Here is a 20000-nt window from a genome sequence, read left to right as displayed (position 1 = left end):
GTGTTCCTTGTGGTATTTACACGTATTTAAATAAGGGAATATGCACAACATTGGCAACTTTCGATGCAAATGAATCTCATGGCAAAACCGTACCATTTGCAACAATCAGGGCTCCCAACAAGCCAACGCTGCTGCTACTGATGTGTCATGGGAGGCACTGGCAGCATGAGACGGCAGTGCATAAAGCGCACATACATGTCAGTTGTAAAGTCAAAAAGACACCAAAAAATGGCCACGACGTAAACATTAAAACTATTATTTCTACCCTCTGCAAATGAGGGGGAGGATTGAAATTAGCTGCAACACTTTATACGTATAGTTGGGATATCTTTAGTACAATGTCTTCTCTGGATGGGAATTTGAGGCAGGGCAGATAGCACGTGCAAAGGATGCACCGTTCATGGACGTCTCAGCGGTCCCGATGCAGTCATTGTGAATGTTTGGACACCGTCTAAAGCCATGCTAGCAGCGGCTCTGTGAAGTACAGCCTAACATGCGGATGTTCAGTGGCGGCGCCAGGGTACGGCTGGGTAGGCTCCAGCCACACCTTAGCCCCACCATGAACAATGACGTTAAAGTCAGCATGTTGAGAACACGGATTGCGAAAATATACGGTCGTGTCCACAACACACAAACTGATCCTGCTGTGGCAACAAGTGCACGTTACTGACGCAACATGGTCGAGACCATTGGGGGTTATGCTAGAAGAGGGGTGCAAGGAATAGTCCAAGTAGTGGGGGAGTTTTATTCACTAAAGGTGTGGAAATTCTCTGGCGCGGCCGCGGTCAGATCAAAATGCCTCCGAATGCACTTTGAACCGACCTACAGCCAATCAGAGCAACGAAACGTTGGGTCTGCGTCATGCCTTCCTGAAGAGATCAATCGGTACCGCCATTCAGTATCCCCATTGGATCTTCAACGTGTGCTATCATACGTTCACAGGGATCCCTTCTTATTTACTACAAGACAAATGTGCCGTTTTATTTATACAGTTCCATTCTGATTGAGACAGGGAAATAATCTAAACCTCACGCGTGCGTTTCACTGTCAGGGGGGGCGATATAGCGTGTATGTAATTACATTGCAAATACTGACTTGAGCCCCGCCGCGGTATGGGTTAGCCCTACCGTAGATAACCCAACACAAACACTCTGGCGCCGCCACTGGTGACGTTAAGCAGGTATACAATGTGTAATAAAACGGATTAAATGCAGTCCTGCCAATAGACCTAATGTTAACCTGCTGGTTGTACATGTCATGTCTTTATGAACCCAATCTATGTCATCTATATCTACATCAAAGCCTGGTAGCACTCCAGCTACTAGAACTTGACTCGGCGTACAGCAGCAGTGGAAATCGTTCTTTAAAGTGATCAGGGGATCTATTTGATATAGATGTGGCAATAGTTTAGGGCCGGACTGGGACAATAAGTCAGGCCGGGATTTATACACCCAGCCAGGCCACTACCAGTTTTCCTTTGTGCCATTTTCCTGGATTTATTTGTCAATACAGTGTTGCTGTGCAAATCTATTTAGGCGTTGCTGTGCACATCTAGGAACCTATCCATGTGAACATATTTTAAGTGGAGGTGGACCTGAAATCCTCTAGGGGGGTCCGGGGGCATGCTTCCCCGGTAAGATTTTGTTTTTTTTAATGTTGGACTTAAATGCATCAATCTGGTGCACTTTGAGGGGGAAATAATGAGACAGCACCCATATGAAACAGAACTATATACATTTAAATAATCATAACATCAAAAGTTCATGGCCATAACCAATAACATCCCATATCCAATATGAAAAAACATTGAAACTTGTTTATTTATTTGTTTTTGGTTCATTTATAGTTGTGAGTGTGTCCGGGCTCCTGAATCAGCCTCACCCGTCTCCCCCCTCTCCCCCCTGCTCCTCTCCCCCCTGCTCCTCTCCCTCCTCTCCCCCTGCTCCTCTTTGAGGCAGCAGCAAAGACTAGTTTTAGCTCTCAACAAGTTTATAAAGTGTATCTTACCTTTTTTCACCTAGTTAACATTTTATTTTTTATTATTCATGCATATTTTACTAATCACTTCCCCTTCAAATGGAAATATGTGTTTACATAAATGGTGACCAAACCGTTTGAAACCCACAGAGAACTTAGACTAAGTGAACTATCTAAACACTCAGAGTCCTTTACCTCACCTGAGCTGAGGTTATCAGCCTCTCAGTCTGACAGCAGAGGACTCTCCTCCACCTTGTTGACAGCTCATTGTAGCCGTTAGCGCAGCTAGCTAGCACCAGATGCTAACAACAACAATACACGTAACCGGTGCGCGTGCTCTCTCTCTCGCTCGCTCGTACCACACACCCTCCCGAGCTTGAATGACACAAAGAGACCAATCGAGGGCATTAGTGTATGGTCTGTATGAAAGTGGTCATGTGGGCAGGCCACATCATGGAGACAGCCAGTCACCCTCTGTGAGGCAGAGGCAGACCCGCATTTGCGCAGCGTTGCGTTCACAATACACACATTAAAAAAGAAATTCCTCAGGCCACTTAGCAGGCCACTTAGCAGGCCACTTAGCAGCCAGGCCATCGGGAAACCTCCCGGTGCTCCCGATGGCCAGGCCGGGTCTGCAATAGTTAGATAGTTTGTCTACACATGCCGTATTCCCCAGAAGTGCATCAGACCACTTTAAATCAACAGTAAGCACGTTGTCTGTGGAGGAAATGGCTTTTCGAGGAGCTTCGCTGGCTTCCTTCCAAGAGCAACACAAAGCCGAGCCAGCAGACCAACGTGTGGACCTGCAGGAACAATGAGGACACTCAGCAGCGAGGGACAAACAAACTGCCTCAACTCGGCTGTGGCCGCGCGGGGCGTCTGTGGGTCAGGCATCCTCCTCAGACCTCGGCGGCAGGCTGCTGGATGCTGACGATGCGATGTGTGTACTTATTGCAATGTGTGTACTTATTGCAATGTGTGTACTTATTGCAATGTGTGTACTTATTGCAATGTGTGTACTTATTGCAGGAAGACTGAGAGGTTTCTGCAGAGGTTCGACAGGTCGGTGCCGAGTCCCCTGGTGTCAGGCGGTGCTGCACACACTCCATCTCAGGTAAGGAAGCAACTACATGATGTGTGTGAGGGGCACGAGTCTCTTCATCCTCATCATCCTCATCATCCTCATCATCCTCACTTATTCACAAGTTAAATACAAATACAAGTACAATCAGGAGACGTAATGGAGACATGTGAAATGGGACACCCCAATAAGCTATAGGCAGAGGTGGGAGAAGTACTGGGACCTTGTACTTGAATACAAGTAGAAGTACTCAGATCTTGTACTTGAATACAAGTAGAAGTACTCAGATCTTGTACTTGAGTAAAAGTAGAAGTACTCAGATCTTGTATTTGAGTAAAAGTACTCAGATATTGTACTCGAGTAAAAGTAGAAGTACTCAGGTCTTGTTCTTGAGTAAAAGTAGAAGTACTCAGACATTGTACTTGAATACAAGTAGAAGTACTCAGATCTTGTACTTCAGTAAAAGTAGAAGTACTCAGATCTTGTTCTTGAGTAAAAGTAGAAGTACTCAGAGCTTGTTCTTGCGTAAAAGTAGAAGTACGCAGATCTTGTACTTAAATACAAGTAGAAGTACTCAGATCTTGTACTTGAGTAAAAGTAGAAGTACGCAGATCTTGTACTTAAATACAAGTAGAAGTACTCAGATCTTGTACTTGAGTAAAAGAAGAAGTACTCAGATCTTGTACTTGAGTAAAAGTAGAAGTACTCAGATCTTGTACTTGAGTAAAAGTAGAAGTACTCAGATCTTGTACTTCAGTAAAAGTAGAAGTACTCAGATCGTGTTCTTGAGTAAAAGTAGAAGTACTCAGATCTTGTACTTGAGTAAAAGTAGAAGTACCAGAGTGTAGAAATATTCTGTTACAGTAAAAGTCCTGCATTAAAAATGTTCCTCAAGTAAAAGTAGAAAAGTATTCTCATCAGAATATAGTGAAAGTAGCGACAGTAAAAGTAGTCGTTGTGCAGATTGTTATATATAATATATTGTTAAAACATATGGAAAGGAGAGCGTTCACGTATTATTCTGAAGATTACAACCCAAACACATTTCCCTCGTGCACTTCAGAGGAAAGTGAACTTGTGCAGGAGTTCACTCTCATTCAGCCTTGGACACAACAGCTTAACAAGTGTGATTTGAAGTGCTTCTTAAAGAGAGACAATGTGAAGAGCTTTCTCTCGAGTTATCAATCTCACTCCACATTTCGGCAGAACACACTAGAGTAAGTATTCCTACTTTCATTATGCGAGGGTGAATGAGTTTGCATAAGGTCACACAGTCTGTCACTTAGCATATTTCTACATTAAACAGGCATTGTGAAAGACATGACACACTCTCTGGGTCCCGGGGTCAGGGTCCCTGTGGGGTCGGGGGCCAAAGCCCTGCGGCCATTCACTCCATTACTCTGTGGGCTGCAGGGGGGAGGAGTCAGACCCCCTGCGGTGTTCCCCTGATCAGAGCCGGGGCACACATGGCGGAGCAAAGGGAAATAGTGATGGGAATTCCGGCTCTTTTGAGTGAGCCGGATCATTCGGCTCACCAAGAAGAGCCGGCTCTTTTGAGTGAGCCGGATCATTTGGCTCACCAAGAAGAGCCGGCTCTTTTGAGTGAGCCGGATCATTTGGCTCACCAAGAAGAGCCGGCTCTTTCGGCTCCCAAAGGGCTCTTCAGTTTACCACATATTATACCTTTTATAATTAAATCGAATGTAGCGCTGTTTTGACTAATGATTTATATATGTACACATATATCACTTACATGATTCAATACATCCTTTGTACTGAAGTATTCAAAAGTAAAAATTATTACATTTTTGATATAAATGATTTGCTGTGGCCAATTGTTTTAATTGCACTTACAGACCCTTAACTCTCTGATACCACCCAATGAATGCACTGACTTGCTTGTTGAACCACGCTACACAAAGCAGATAATAACACCAATAAAAACTGAAGCAAAGACATTTAAAAAAGGACAGCCACCCTATTTTTGTATATTTTACATTTTTATTTAAACAAAAAGCCCTAACAAAACAGCAGGGTTCTATGTCAGTATAAACTACAAAATACAGCAACAGCTGACGTAAAATCTTAAAACATTTAAATAATCTTAAATAAATAAAATAATGAAAATAAATATTGCAATGCTCAAAACAGCAGCAAATAACAGTCTCTATCATACAAAAAACATAACAAAAATAAATGTATTGTAATGTGCAAAACAGTAGTAGCCTATCAAACAGTCTCTAATGAACCTACCACCGTCAACTATCAAACTGTAACCTTTTCTTTTTATTTTCAGGGCAGATTGGCATTGAGGAAGACCAAGTGCCTCAGCTTAGAGGGGTTGATCCGGTTTCTTCTCTGTTATTATCTGCCCTGTTTTAGAAAAGATCCTTTCTGAGGGGACTGATGTTGCTACAATGCACAGTCGCCGTGCCATGACCTTCACAAGTCGTGGGTACACTGAAGCCTTGGACTCCCACCAGCTCAGCGGGTCTGCGGTTCTTGGGATAAGAGGCTCCTCCAGATAGGACCTTACTTCCAGCATAGCATCTGCTGAGGGATTCCGTCTTGCAATGTCTTCTGTTGCTCTTGCATCAAAGAGCCTCCAAACAGCAGACATTTGTGGCTCCACTTCTGGTGCCCTTGCTCCCTCTTCTCCCTCTTGGCCTCCTGGTGGTTGAGCTGGCTGCTGAGGTCGCAACGAGCTGCTGCTGCTGTTCCTCTCTGAAGAGCCTCATCGACAGCGCAGTTATCATTAAAGGCCAGCCTTTTGAACCTTGGATCGAGTATAGTAGATTCTGAGAGGACAGTGTTGTATTCCATTCTGTGGAACTTTCTGTCCATCGACGTTGAGAGAGCAAGGCAAGGCAAGGCAAGGCAAGTTTATTTATAGAGCACTTTTCAACGCAAGGCAATTCAAAGTGCTTTACAAAAAAAAAAAAAAAAAATGAAAGACATTAAGCATTAAGAAAAGCTAATCAAATAAACATTAAGAAAAAAAAATACATGGATAAAAGTTACAGTGCAGTCTAAAATATAAATAGTTCAATTAAACATTACAAGAAAAAGTACATGGATAAAAGTTACAGTGCAGTTTAAGATATGAATAGTTCAAATAAAAGCAGCGACAAAAAGAAAAGTCTTCAGCCTGGATTTGAAAGTAGTCAGAGTTGCAGCGGACCTGCAGGTTTCTGGGAGTTTGTTCCAGATGTTTGGAGCATAATAACTGAACGCTGCTTTACCATGTTTAGTTCTGACTCTGGGGACAGAAAGCTGACCAGTCCCTGAAGACCTGAGAGATCTGGATGGTTCATAGTTTAGCAGGAGGTCAGAAATGTATTTTGGGCCTAAACCATTCAGTGCTTTATAAACCAGCAGCAGTATTTATAAATCTATTTGACACACAGGAAGCCAGTGTAAAGACTTCAGAGCAGGAGTGATGTGATCCACTTTCTTAGTGTTAGTGAGGACTCGAGCAGCGGCGTTCTGAATCAGCTGCAGCTTCCTAATAGATTTTTTAGTGAGACCTGTGAAGACACCATTGCAGTAGTCGAGTCTACTGAAGATAAAAGCATGGACAAGTTTTTCCAAATCCTGCTGTGACATTAGTCTTTTAATCCTAGATATGTTCTTTAGGTGATAGTAGGCTGATTTAGTAACTGTTTTAATGTGACTGTTGAAACTCAGGTCAGAGTCCATGACTACACCTAGATTTCTGGCTTTATCTGTTGGTTTGAACATTGCAGACTGAAGCTCAGCGCTAACTTTTAAACGTTCTGCCTTGGCTCCAAAAACCATTACCTCAGTTTTATCTTTGTTTAATTGGAGAAAGTTCTGACACATCCAGTCATTGATTTGTTCAATGCACTTACTCAGTGTTTGAATTGGAGCATAGTCTCCTGGTGAAATTGTTACGTAAATGTGTGTGTCATCTGCATAGCTATGGTAACTTATTTTGTTGTTCTTCATTATCTGAGCCAGTGGTAGCATGTAGATGTTAAAGAGAAGAGGCCCCAAGATGGAGCCTTGAGGAACCCCACATGTCATATTTGTCAACTCAGATGTGTATTTACCGATAGAAACAAAGTTGTTTCTGTCCTTTAAGTAGGATTTAAACCAATTTAGAACTGTTTCCGAAAGTCCCACCCAGTTTTCCAGTCGGTCTAGTAATATGCTGTGGTCAACAGTGTCAAACGCAGCACTGAGATCTAATAATACTAACACTGAAGTTCTGCCACTGTCTGTGTTTAAGTGGATGTCGTTAAAGACCTTTACAAGAGCAGTCTCAGTGCTGTGGTTTGGACGAAAGCCTGACTGGAACACATCGAAACAGTTATTTAAATGCAAGAAATTACTCAACTGTTGAAAAACAACTTTTTCAATGATCTTACCTAGAAATGGCAGGTTTGATATGGGCCTGTAATTGTTCATTACTGAAGCATCTAGATTATTCTTTTTTAAGAGCGGTTTAATGACTGCAGTTTTCAGGGCCTGTGGAAAAATACCTGAGTGAAGAGATTTGTTTACTATATGAAGTAGTTCTGAGGCCATGCAAGGCAAAACATCTTTGAAAAACCCTGTTGGAATAATATCAAGGCAGCAGGAGGAGGACTTCAGAAGTTGTATAATGTCCTCTAGGTTTTTATCATTAATCTGATGGAATTGTGTCATGGTGTCTGAATTGATGTTAAGTGGACACAGAGACAACACATTTGCTGTTCCTGATGCAGAGGCACTGACTGCTTGTCTGATTTTCTGAATGTTGTCAGTGAAGAAGGCAAAATCATTGCACGCCCTGGTGGATAGAAATTCAGAGGCTACTGACACTGGGGGGTTAGTTAGTCTGTCGACGGTAGCAAACAAGGCACGTGCGTTGTTTTTGTTTTTGGTAATGATGTCAGAGAAGAATGATTGTCGTGCGTTTTTCAATTCCAAATTATAAAGGCCAAGTCTCTCTTTATAAATTTCAAAGTGAACCTGGACCAGCTTTTCGACATTCTCTTTTTTCTGTTTTAACGGTCATGGCCTTTCTCCATGGAGATATTTTCTTCCCAGTCACTTACTTTACCTTAGTTGGAGCAATGGCATCTATAACATTTTTAATTTTTGAATTAAAATGATCTACTAGCTCATTTACTGAGGTGTTAGCAGGGGCAAGTGTGGAAGAAAAATTCTGAGTAAACATTTCCCTAGTATTTTCAGTTAAACATCGCTTTGTGGTTACCTCTTTTTGAACACTTGTGTGAACAGAAATAGAGCTCTCAAAGGAAACACAGGAATGGTCAGACAGCGCAACATCAGTCACCACAACCTTAGAGATATTCAGACCCTTTGAGATAATTAAGTCCAGAGTGTGCCCCTTATTGTGCGTGGGCTCCGTCACATGCTGAGTCAGTCCATAGCTATCAAGAACACAAAACAGTTCTTTGGCCCCTCTGTCCTGGGGGTTGTCAACATGGATGTTAAAATCACCAACAATGACTAGACGGTCAAAGTCAATACACACTATAGACAGCAGTTCAGTAAGGTCATCACAAAGCTTGCACAGTATTTGGGTGGCCTATAGATATTTAGGAACAGAGCTCGAGAGGAGCATTTCAGCTGAAGGGCCACATATTCAAAAGAATCAAAGTTTCCATACGATGTCTTCCTGCATTGAATGGAATCATTGAACAGAATAGCAACTCCACCCCCTTTCTTATGCATTCTTTCCTGACTCATAAAACTAAAGTTGGGGGGGGTTGATTCGATAAGAACAGCTGCACTGTTATTTTGTTCAATCCAAGTTTCTGTTAAAAACATAAAATCGAGATTGTGCTCAGTGATAAAATCATTGATTAAAAATGTTTTTCCTGCCAAAGACCTGACATTTAATAAAGCTAGTTTAAGTTCGTTAAACACGCTATCAGTCAGGTTTTTTGTAACAAGCTGTGGCTGACATGGAATCACTGCTAAATTAGATAAACTCACACAAACGTTTGAGTGCTTCCTGTATCTAAGATCATTCACCGCTCTTAATCTATTACCTATCAACACAGATATCGGCAAAGCTACTGGCAGGCAGGGCCCCGGCATGTCCTGGAAAGAGTTGAGAGTGCCATACGCCCTTGAGCCTGGACCCAGCAGATATCAGTTTGCAGATTGTTTTGGTTTGGATGATTGTGGTAGGCATGGTGATGAAGCCGGGGGAGATGGTGCGCATCTCTGCTTTGGTGATTTTGGTGGGCGTCGTTGAGGAGCGGGGGTAAAGGACATGCTGCCAGCTCTGCGTATCGCCTTAGTCTGGTCTTTGAAATCCAGGAAGGAATCGGTGCCAGCCCTCTGTATCTCCTTCTTGTGTTCCACGATCTCCAGGAGGGTGGGCGAGGGCGAAAGGGTGAACGGAGTATCCTCAAAGGCGTTGACAGGGGGCGGGGTGACGGGCGGTGGGGACTCCTCCGTGTGTTTCATAGGTCTCCCATAATCAGAACATTCCTCAGGCGGGTGCAGTGATACTTCTTCAGGGTTTTCTGCGCGATGTGTTGTGTCTATCTCCTGTTTTGATTCCTCTTGCCGCTTGTCCTTGGCAGAGGGAACAGATTGATGACGCAGGCAGTTGAATATGTTAGAGATAAACAATTTCACTCCTGACTTGTTCAGGCAAACTCCATTTGCCTTGAAAAGATGTCTGCGGTCCCAGAAAAAGTTAAAATTGTCAATAAAATGCACAGAATGGTCAGTACAGACAGTTGAAAGCCAGGTGTTCAGTGCAAACAATCTGCTGAATCTCTCCACTCCTCTTCTGCCTGGCGGTAGAGGGCCACTGATGAACACCTCTGCATTTAGAGAGCTGGCAGTTTCCAACAGACATTTAAAGTCTTCTTTCAGCACTTCTGACTCTTGTTTCACAACATCATTTGTTCCAATATGTAGTACCACATTCTTCACAGTCGGATGTTCAGCCCCAATATGCAGGATCTTCTCAGCCAAGTCAGAGACTGTATCCTTGGGAAAACAGAGTACTTTGGTGTTGTTCTTACTACACAGACCTTTTACATCTCTTACAGCAGAGTCACCCACAATCAGAATTTCAGGCCCAGTCGTTAGCTTTCCCTCTAGCCTTTTGCTTTTGGAGTAGCTATTGGTCCTTACCCTGCTGTGTGAAGAGGACGGGTTATCCAGGTCATCAGAAAGAGATCTCCGGCTCTCGGTCAGCGGAGCGTATCTGTTCTGGATTGGCACACTTGGTGGTTTAGGAGGATTTTTTGTAATTCTCCCTTTAGCAGCTGTCCACTGCTGTTTAGGGGTTGAAGAGGCGCTCCTCTTGGGTGATAACAATGCAGGCCAGCCGGTCGCATCACAGATTTCAGAGTGTTGGGCTCTGCCCGTTATCCTTCCTCCCAAATCCCATGAAAATGATTTACTCTTAGGCTTTGCACCCAGAGAGTTCCAGGGAGGACTACCACTTGTAGATTTATGACCCGGTACACAGCCCTCCTTTTCCTTGGAATCCTTGTAGCTCCTAACTAGCTGTGAGTTAGCATACCCTTTTCCATTATTTTGCAACACTGGTAAAGTGGTGTCATTCCCACAACATAGTCCATTCACTTCCACGTTAACTTCCAGCCGTTGCATTTTCATTTCCAGCACGGCCATCTTCTGTAGAAGTTTGTGGAAGTCATCTGTAGAGAACGGAGGCATTTTTCTACCAACTAGCTTAAGCTAAATAGCATGCAGTAGCCTACCAGGCTTTAGCTGTTGCTAGGCCACGCTACTGTAAGACTGGGGTCGCCGTAAAAATGTTGAAATATGGCTGAAAACCTCCGTCTATTTACGAAGATGAACTGTCCCAGTGATAGGTTAATGTCCAGGAGCCGCTGCTCGAAGTTTTCAGAGAATAAGAATAGGAAAATCAGCATAAAAAGTAAGCAGAGGCAGGAGCAAGCAGAAAAGCGTCTGCACTGTAAGAAAGATAAGCATGGCAGTCACCAACGCTGTCACTTTCCTCTTGGTCACTTGTGTCTGGTTGTAGGCTGTGATTTTCTGCAGACCCCTGCAGAGGAGTAGCATTTTGGAGGATGTCACATAGCTGAAAACAGTGACTATTATTATGCTTTGTTTTATTATGTAGTATATGGACTTTGCTCAGTTTATTCTTGTTTAATATTACTGACATTCACATCTAAAATGTTCCTTAATATGTTATTATATAATAATAAATAATATAATAACAACTGTCAACTGTACCTCTCTGAGCTGATTTCCACGGTGACCTGCTCAAAGGGTTCCAAAACAGTGCAGGTCTCCTGTAGTGCCTCCCATTCTTCTCGATCCAGAGCATCCAGATGTGCATTGATAAGGGCCAGGGTAGAGATGATTGCATCCTTTGACTCCAGAACCCGTTTCAGTACAATGTAGAATTCCACCTTGTGACACAGTCTTGCTTGAGCCTCAGCTCAGGCATATCCATTTGGCGCTGAGTAGACTTCAACTTCTCGGTTGCTCTTGTGCTCTTATGGAAGAATTCTACCATCCCCTTCACTTTGTCAAGAGTGGGCTTCATGACCTTCAGGGCATCTCTTACCACCAGGTTGATGGTATGCGCGAGACATGGGTGGTGGGTCCATTTCAAGAGTTTAATGGCTTTGGTTATGTTAGCTGCGTTGTCACTAACACAGCACGCCACTTTATTTTCAATGTCCCACTCTGTTGCCACTCTTAGCAGTTCCCCTGCCACGTTTTCTGAAGTGTGTCTGTGGAGGTTGTTTGTGGACCTGCTCTATATGAGAGCTTAATGTTGCAAATTCTGCATTCTGCCTTTGTGTTTGCACAACTGTTCAAATGCTGCTTCTTTTCCTACGTTCACTCATCTTATTAGCGCGACGCAAACTGACACGTGTTCTCCTCTCCCTCTGTTCAGCAAAGCACTGAGCAGCAGCACGCCACGCAGCCCCTCCCTCCTTGTCTATCCTCACGTGATGCACAGCATGCACGTGACATTCAGTCACTGTATATAAGCGGAGCACCCGTAAAAAAAAAATAATGGCTCGTTCGCGGACGAGAGCCGGCTCCCGTCGTTCACTTAAAAGAGCCGGCTCGTTCGCGACCGACACATCACTAAAAGGAAAGTGTAGCTGCTGTAGACTGTGGCTCAGGGGGAGAGTGTGTTGATGTTGTGATCAGGGGAGCACTGGTTCAATCCCCACTGCAGGCAGCATGTCGTTGGGAAAGACACTTCACCCCAAATGGCTCCCGTGGGGTTGTCCACAGTGTGGATGGTATGTGAGTCCCTTTGGATCAAAGCGTCTAACAAGTGGCATGTGACATCTCTCTGTAACGCGGTTATGCAACGCTTCACTGTTGGTTACATAACTTCTAAGAACAGAATGATCTTAACTCTAAGGTCTTTGCATAACGGTAGGACAGGAAACATGAATAAAATGTCCCTTTTTACTCGCGAGTTCCTCGATGAGGAGACAGCATAACAAAGTCAGAGTCTCATAGAGATAAACAGGCTTGTTGTAAATATCGTGCTGCCCGTTTCCCCAATGCACATTGATCACGATGCAGGTGACGCAGGGACACTGTAGCTACCTGGAGCGGAGCTATGATGGAAACACACTTTAGCTACCTGGAGCGGAGCTATGATAGAAAGACACTGTAGCTACCTGGAGCGGAGCTATGATGGAAACACACTGTAGCTACCTGGAGCGGAGCTATGATGGAAAGACACTGTAGCTACCTGGAGCGGAGCTATGATGGAAAGACACTTTAGCTACCTGGAGCGGAGCTATGATGGAAAGACACTTTAGCTACCTGGAGCGGAGCTATGATGGAAAGACACTTTAGCTACCTGGAGCGGAGCTATGATGGAAAGACACTTTAGCTACCTGGAGCGGAGCTATGATGGAAAGACACTTTAGCTACCTGGAGCGGAGCTATGATGGAAAGACACTTTAGCTACCTGGAGCGGAGCTATGATGGAAAGACACTTTAGCTACCTGGAGCGGAGCTATGATGGAAAGACACTTTAGCTACCTGGAGCGGAGCTATGATAGAAAGACACTGTAGCTACCTGGAGCGGAGCTATGATGGAAAGACACTGTAGCTACCTGGAGCGGAGCTATGATGGAAAGACACTTTAGCTACCTGGAGCGGAGCTATGATGGAAAGACACTTTAGCTACCTGGAGCGGAGCTATGATGGAAAGACACTTTAGCTACCTGGAGCGGAGCTATGATGGAAAGACACTTTAGCTACCTGGAGCGGAGCTATGATGGAAACACATCTGATGTCAGATAAAGAAAACAGGTCTGTGTGCAGTGCTAATGATGACGACGTTACGCTGGGGAACACCAGAGGGACAGGGCGACTGCTCTCCTCTCTCGCCTTCAGGTGTCTGTCTGCTGCTTTCGCTGCCTTTTGTTTTCTCTGCTTCCTTTTCCCAGCCTCTCTTCCTCTCCTCTCTGTTAGTGTTCCTGGGAGGGAAGGAGGGGGGGGCGGAGATCAAGGGACTTTCCAGAGTTCACGCTGAGCAGAGACACAACACGACTCGTGAGCAGTGTGCAGAAGAGTAGAATAACCTGAGTGAAAGTACCTGGAGGAAACCCAAAGTCCTCAGCAGCCAACCAGCAGCCCTGTCAGTCAAACGGAGTCTTCCTGATCAACCGTCTTCTTCTTGGCTGCTTCTTAAAACAAGATGTCACAATTATTCTTAGGAACCAGAGGATCATTGGAGAGTGTTGACAGCTTCTGTCAGAGAGCCTGACACCCAGAACATGTAATAACATGTCTTCGCCCTGCCTGGTGTCTGTCAGCAGTGAAGGGAGTGCTCAGATCTGTCACTCAAGAACAAGTACAAATGCTATGGTCTTAAAGTACTCCATCATAAGTACAAGTCCTGATTTCAAGATGTCACTTAAGTAAAAGTACAAATACTATGGTCTTAAAGTACTCCATAAGTAAAAGTCCTGATTTCAAGATGTCACTTGAGTAAAAGTACAAATGCTATGGTCTTAAAGTACTCCATAAGTAAAAGTCCTGATTTCAAGATGTCACTTGAGTAAAAGTACAAATGCTATGGTCTTAAAGTACTCCATCATAAGTAAAAGTCCTGATTTCAAGATGTCACTTAAGTAAAAGTACAAATACTATGGTCTTAAAGTACTCCATCATAAGTAAAAGTCCTGATTTCAAGATGTCACTTAAGTAAAAGTACAAATACTATGGTCTTAAAGTACTCCATCATAAGTAAAAGTCCTGATTTCAAGATGTCACTTAAGTAAAAGTACAAATACTATGGTCTTAAAGTACTCCATCATAAGTAAAAGTCCTGATTTCAAGATGTCACTTGAGTAAAAGTACAAATGCTATGGTCTTAAAGTACTCCATCATAAGTAAAAGTCCTGATTTCAAGATGTCACTTAAGTAAAAGTACAAATACTATGGTCTTAAAGTACTCCATCATAAGTAAAAGTCCTGATTTCAAGATGTCACTTAAGTAAAAGTACAAATACTATGGTCTTAAAGTACTCCATCATAAGTAAAAGTCCTGATTTCAAGATGTCACTTAAGTAAAAGTACAAATACTATGGTCTTAAAGTACTCCATCATAAGTAAAAGTCCTGATTTCAAGATGTCACTTAAGTAAAAGTACAAATACTATGGTCTTAAAGTACTCCATCATAAGTAAAAGTCCTGATTTCAAGATGTCACTTAAGTAAAAGTACAAATACTATGGTCTTAAAGTACTCCATAAGTAAAAGTCCTGATTTCAAGATGTCACTTAAGTAAAACGACAAATACTATGGTCTTAAAGTACTCCATCAAAAGTAAAAGTCCTGATTTCAAGATGTCACTTAAGTAAAAGTACAAATACTATGGTCTTAAAGTACTCCATCATAAGTAAAAGTCCTGATTTCAAGATGTCACTTAAGTAAAAGTACAAATACTATGGTCTTAAAGTACTCCATCATAAGTAAAAGTCCTGATTTCAAGATGTCACTTGAGTAAAAGTACAAATGCTATGGTCTTAAAGTACTCCATCATAAGTAAAAGTCCTGATTTCAAGATGTCACTTGAGTAAAAGTACAAATACTATGGTCTTAAAGTACTCCATCATAAGTTAAAGTCCTGATTTCAAGATGTCACTTAAGTAAAAGTACAAATACTATGGTCTTAAAGTACTCCATCATAAGTAAAAGTCCTGATTTCAAGATGTCACTTAAGTAAAAGTACAAATACTATGGTCTTAAAGTACTCCATCATAAGTAAAAGTCCTGATTTCAAGGTGTCACTTAAGTAAAAGTACAAATACTATGGTCTTAAAGTACTCCATCATAAGTAAAAGTCCTGATTTCAAGATGTCACTTAAGTAAAAGTACAAATGCTATGGTCTTAAAGTACTCCATCATAAGTAAAAGTCCTGATTTCAAGATGTCACTTAAGTAAAAGTCCAAATGCTATGGTCTTAAAGTACTCCATCATAAGTAAAAGTCCTGATTTCAAAATGTCACTTAAGTAAAAGTACAAATACTATGGTCTTAAAGTACTTCATCATAAGTAAAAGTCCTGATTTCAAGATATCACTTAAGTAAAAGTACAACTACTATGGTCTTAAAGTACTCCATCATAAGTAAAAGTCCTGATTTCAAGGTGTCACTTAAGTAAAAGTACAACTACTATGGTCTTAAAGTACTCCATCATAAGTAAAAGTCCTGATTTCAAGGTGTCACTTAAGTAAAAGTACAAATACTATGGTCTTAAAGTACTCCATCATAAGTAAAAGTCCTGATTTCAAGATATCACTTAAGTAAAAGTACAAATACTATGGTCTTAAAGTACTCCATCATAAGTAAAAGTCCTGATTTCAAGATGTCACTTAAGTAAAAGTACAACTACTATGGTCTTAAAGTACTCCATCATAAGTAAAAGTCCTGATTTCAAGGTGTCACTTAAGTAAAAGTACAACTACTATGGTCTTAAAGTACTCCATCATAAGTAAAAGTCCTGATTTCAAGGTGTCACTTAAGTAAAAGTACAAATACTATGGTCTTAAAGTACTCCATCATAAGTAAAAGTCCTGATTTCAAGATGTCACTTAAGTAAAAGTACAACTACTATGGTCTTAAAGTACTCCATCATAAGTAAAAGTCCTGATTTCAAGGTGTCACTTAAGTAAAAGTACAACTACTATGGTCTTAAAGTACTCCATCATAAGTAAAAGTCCTGATTTCAAGGTGTCACTTAAGTAAAAGTACAAATACTATGGTCTTAAAGTACTCCATCATAAGTAAAAGTCCTGATTTCAAGATGTCACTTAAGTATATGTACAAATACTATGGTCTTAAAGTACTCCATCATAAGTAAAAGTCCTGATTTCAAGATGTCACTTAAGTAAAATTACAAATACTATGGTCTTAAAGTACTCCATCATAAGTAAAAGTCCTGATTTCAAGGTGTCACTTAAGTAAAATTACAAATACTATGGTCTTAAAGTACTCCATCAAAAGTAAAAGTCCTGATTTCAAGATGTCACTTAAGTAAAAGAACAAATGCTATGGTCTTAAAGTACTCCATCATAAGTAAAAGTCCTGATTTCAAAATGTTCCTTAAGTATGCATCAAAATATACTTAAAGTACATAAAGTAAAGATTAGTTAGATAGATACTAGATTAGTTGTTCAGTACTGCATTATAACATATCAGCTTATATGTGTTTTTGTATCCATGACAACCGGATATCAATCCACTATTTATTCGGAGCTCCGTAAAAATAAAGCTGTCTATTCGACACCATTTTCACGTTTCTGGAGTCATTCTACCACTTTTGAACGAACATACATTTATTTGTCAGGCTTTACTCTGGGACGGATCTGCTATCGGTTCTGAGAGTAACAACACAACATGGAGACGCAGCGTTTAGCTGCTATGCCCCGACACTCTGGAACAAACTAATCAAATCGTGCACGTCCGCAGAAACGCTGACTATTTTTAAATCGAGACTAAAAACATATCTCTTTGCCGCTGCTTTTAATTGAGCTGCTCATATTCGCACTACAGTATGCCTTTAAACATGTATTGTTTACCTGTGGTGTTTATTTTTATTATTTCATTATCTTTGCTTTGTAATGCCTGTTGTAAAATGCCATTATATATAATGTGGTTTACTCTATTTATTCATAAAAAGTCTTTTAATTTGTTTTGTAAAGCACTTTGAATTGTAGCGTACAGAGAAGTGCAATATAAATAAACTTGCCTTTACTTTAACATTTTAAGGGGGAAATCAACATTTTGGTATGAGGGCGCGCGGCGAGAGTAAGAAGGCGCTGGACTGGACTGTACATATATACAAGTATAAAGGTTAACTATATATATATGTAAATGTGCTGCTAAGATAAGATAAGAAGTAATGTATTGATCCCAATGTGGGCATTGTTTGCGTTGCAGCAGCATACAAAGACATGGCAATACTAGACTAGAAATAAACATTCCAAAATGTAAACATCTCAATAGAAATAAAATAGCATTAAAAAAAAAGAAAATATACATGTTGCTACCAGTGCAGCGAAAGTCTTGTGTACGAGTAGAAGTACAAAGTAGCATTAAATAAAAATACTAAAGTAGAGTACACATATATCAAAATAGTACGATACTTGAGTACACGTATGTCTATCAGTGATGTTACACCACAGAAGAAGAATGTGCAGGAAGTGTCTGGAGGAGCCGTGAGTGGATTATGTGGTGACGGAGTGTGAAATCTGCTCACTCAGCGTTTCCTCCATGGACACGGACATGTTTTCTTTCTGGGATGTTCTCATCGTGGTGCATCACTCAAGTCTAACTTCTTCATGTGGTTCTTTCTGAGACTCTGGGATCTGTTGTTCTTCCTACAATGGCTCCGTAAGACACACTGATCTCCCCTTCATATCCTCCATGTGTGGCCATGTGTGTGTGTATCCATGTGTGTGTTTTGTAGTGTGTGTGTGGGAGACTTGGAGCCTCACTCAGGTGGGCTGTGTGTTCATAATAAACATTTAACATACTGTTTTAAAATGGGTGAGCACACTTCAAATGACACACCATTGGTGAGAGGTCCGAAGAAGTTACACAAAATACATTTTCTGGATTTCTACCTAACTTCTTTGATTAAAGGGCTCAGGTTTATATCAGTATGTAGTGTCTCTACTTTAAAGAGTCCTCTCCTGCTGATGTTCAGGTGTATATCAGTATGTAGTGTCTCTACTTTAAAGAGTCCTCTCCTGCTGATGTTCAGGTGTATATCAGTATGTAGTGTCTCTACTTTAAAGAGTCCTCTCCTGCTGATGTTCAGGTGTATATCAGTATGTAGTGTCTCTACTTTAAAGAGTCCTCTCCTGCTGATGTTCAGGTGTATATCAGTATGTAGTGTCTCTACTTTAAAGAGTCCTCTCCTGCTGATGTTCAGGTGTATATCCGTATGTAGTGTCTCTACTTTAAAGAGTCCTCTCCTGCTGATGTTCAGGTTTATATCAGTATGTAGTGTCTCTACTTTAAAGAGTCCTCTCCTGCTGATGTTCAGGTGTATATCAGTATGTAGTGTCTCTACTTTAAAGAGTCCTCTCCTGCTGATGTTCAGGTGTATATCAGTATGTAGTGTCTCTACTTTAAAGAGTCCTCTCCTGCTGATGTTCAGGTGTATATCAGTATGTAGTGTCTCTACTTTAAAGAGTCCTCTCCTGCTGATGTTCAGGTGTATATCAGTATGTAGTGTCTCTACTTTAAAGAGTCCTCTCCTCCTGATGTTCAGGTGTATATCAGTATGTAGTGTCTCTACTTTAAAGAGTCCTCTCCTGCTGATGTTCAGGTGTATATCAGTATGTAGTGTCTCTACTTTAAAGAGTCCTCTCCTGCTGATGTTCAGGTGTATATCAGTATGTAGTGTCTCTACTTTAAAGAGTCCTCTCCTGCTCATGTTCAGGTGTATATCAGTATGTAGAGTCTCTACTTTAAAGAGTCCTCTCCTGCTGATGTTCAGGTGTATATCAGTATGTCGTGTCTCTACTTTAAAGAGTCCTCTCCTGCTGATGTTCAGGTTTATATCAGTATGTAGTGTCTCTACTTTAAAGAGTCCTCTCCTGCTGATGTTCAGGTTTATATCAGTATGTAGTGTCTCTACTTTAAAGAGTCCTCTCCTGCTGATGTTCAGGTGTATATCAGTATGTCGTGTCTCTACTTTAAAGAGTCCTCTCCTGCTCATGTTCAGGTGTATATCAGTATGTAGAGTCTCTACTTTAAAGAGTCCTCTCCTGCTGATGTTCAGGTGTATATCAGTATGTCGTGTCTCTACTTTAAAGAGTCCTCTCCTGCTGATGTTCAGGTTTATATCAGTATGTAGTGTCTCTACTTTAAAGAGTGCTCTCCTGCTGATGTTCAGGTTTATATCAGTGTGTAGTGTCTCTACTTTAAAGAGTCCTCTCCTGCTGATGTTCAGGTGTATATCAGTGTGTAGTGTCTCTACTTTAAAGAGTCCTCTCCTGCTGATGTTCAGGTTTATATCAGTGTGTAGTGTCTCTACTTTAAAGAGTCCTCTCCTGCTGATGTTCAGGTGTATATCAGTATGTAGTGTCTCTACTTTAAAGAGTCCTCTCCTGCTGATGTTCAGGTGTATATCAGTATGTAGTGTCTCTACTTTAAAGAGTCCTCTCCTGCTCATGTTCAGGTGTATATCAGTATGTAGAGTCTCTACTTTAAAGAGTCCTCTCCTGCTGATGTTCAGGTGTATATCAGTATGTAGTGTCTCTACTTTAAAGAGTCCTCTCCTGCTGATGTTCAGGTGTATATCAGTATGTAGTGTCTCTACTTTAAAGAGTCCTCTCCTGCTGATGTTCAGGTGTATATCAGTATGTAGTGTCTCTACTTTAAAGAGTCCTCTCCTGCTGATGTTCAGGTGTATATCAGTATGTAGTGTCTCTACTTTAAAGAGT

At 41.5% G+C, this 20000-nt stretch overlaps 1 protein-coding gene across 1 annotated transcript in view; it reads left to right on the top strand.

Annotated features, from left to right (window-relative positions):
* Positions 1-20000, top strand: part of epsti1 (epithelial stromal interaction 1) — a 45136-nt gene that overhangs the window by 17157 nt on the left and 7979 nt on the right. Inside the window, exon 7 of the mRNA XM_034079868.2 lies at positions 3007-3091. Within this exon, the coding sequence (XP_033935759.1) occupies positions 3007-3091 (85 nt within the window). The remainder of the gene's footprint in view (positions 1-3006; positions 3092-20000) is intronic.

Source organism: Pseudochaenichthys georgianus, unplaced genomic scaffold, assembly GCF_902827115.2.
Source record: "Pseudochaenichthys georgianus unplaced genomic scaffold, fPseGeo1.2 scaffold_751_arrow_ctg1, whole genome shotgun sequence".
NCBI classification, from domain to species: domain Eukaryota; kingdom Metazoa; phylum Chordata; class Actinopteri; order Perciformes; family Channichthyidae; genus Pseudochaenichthys; species Pseudochaenichthys georgianus.
Note: the sequence above shows the minus strand (reverse complement) of the source record. Positions and strands in the feature narration are given on the sequence as shown.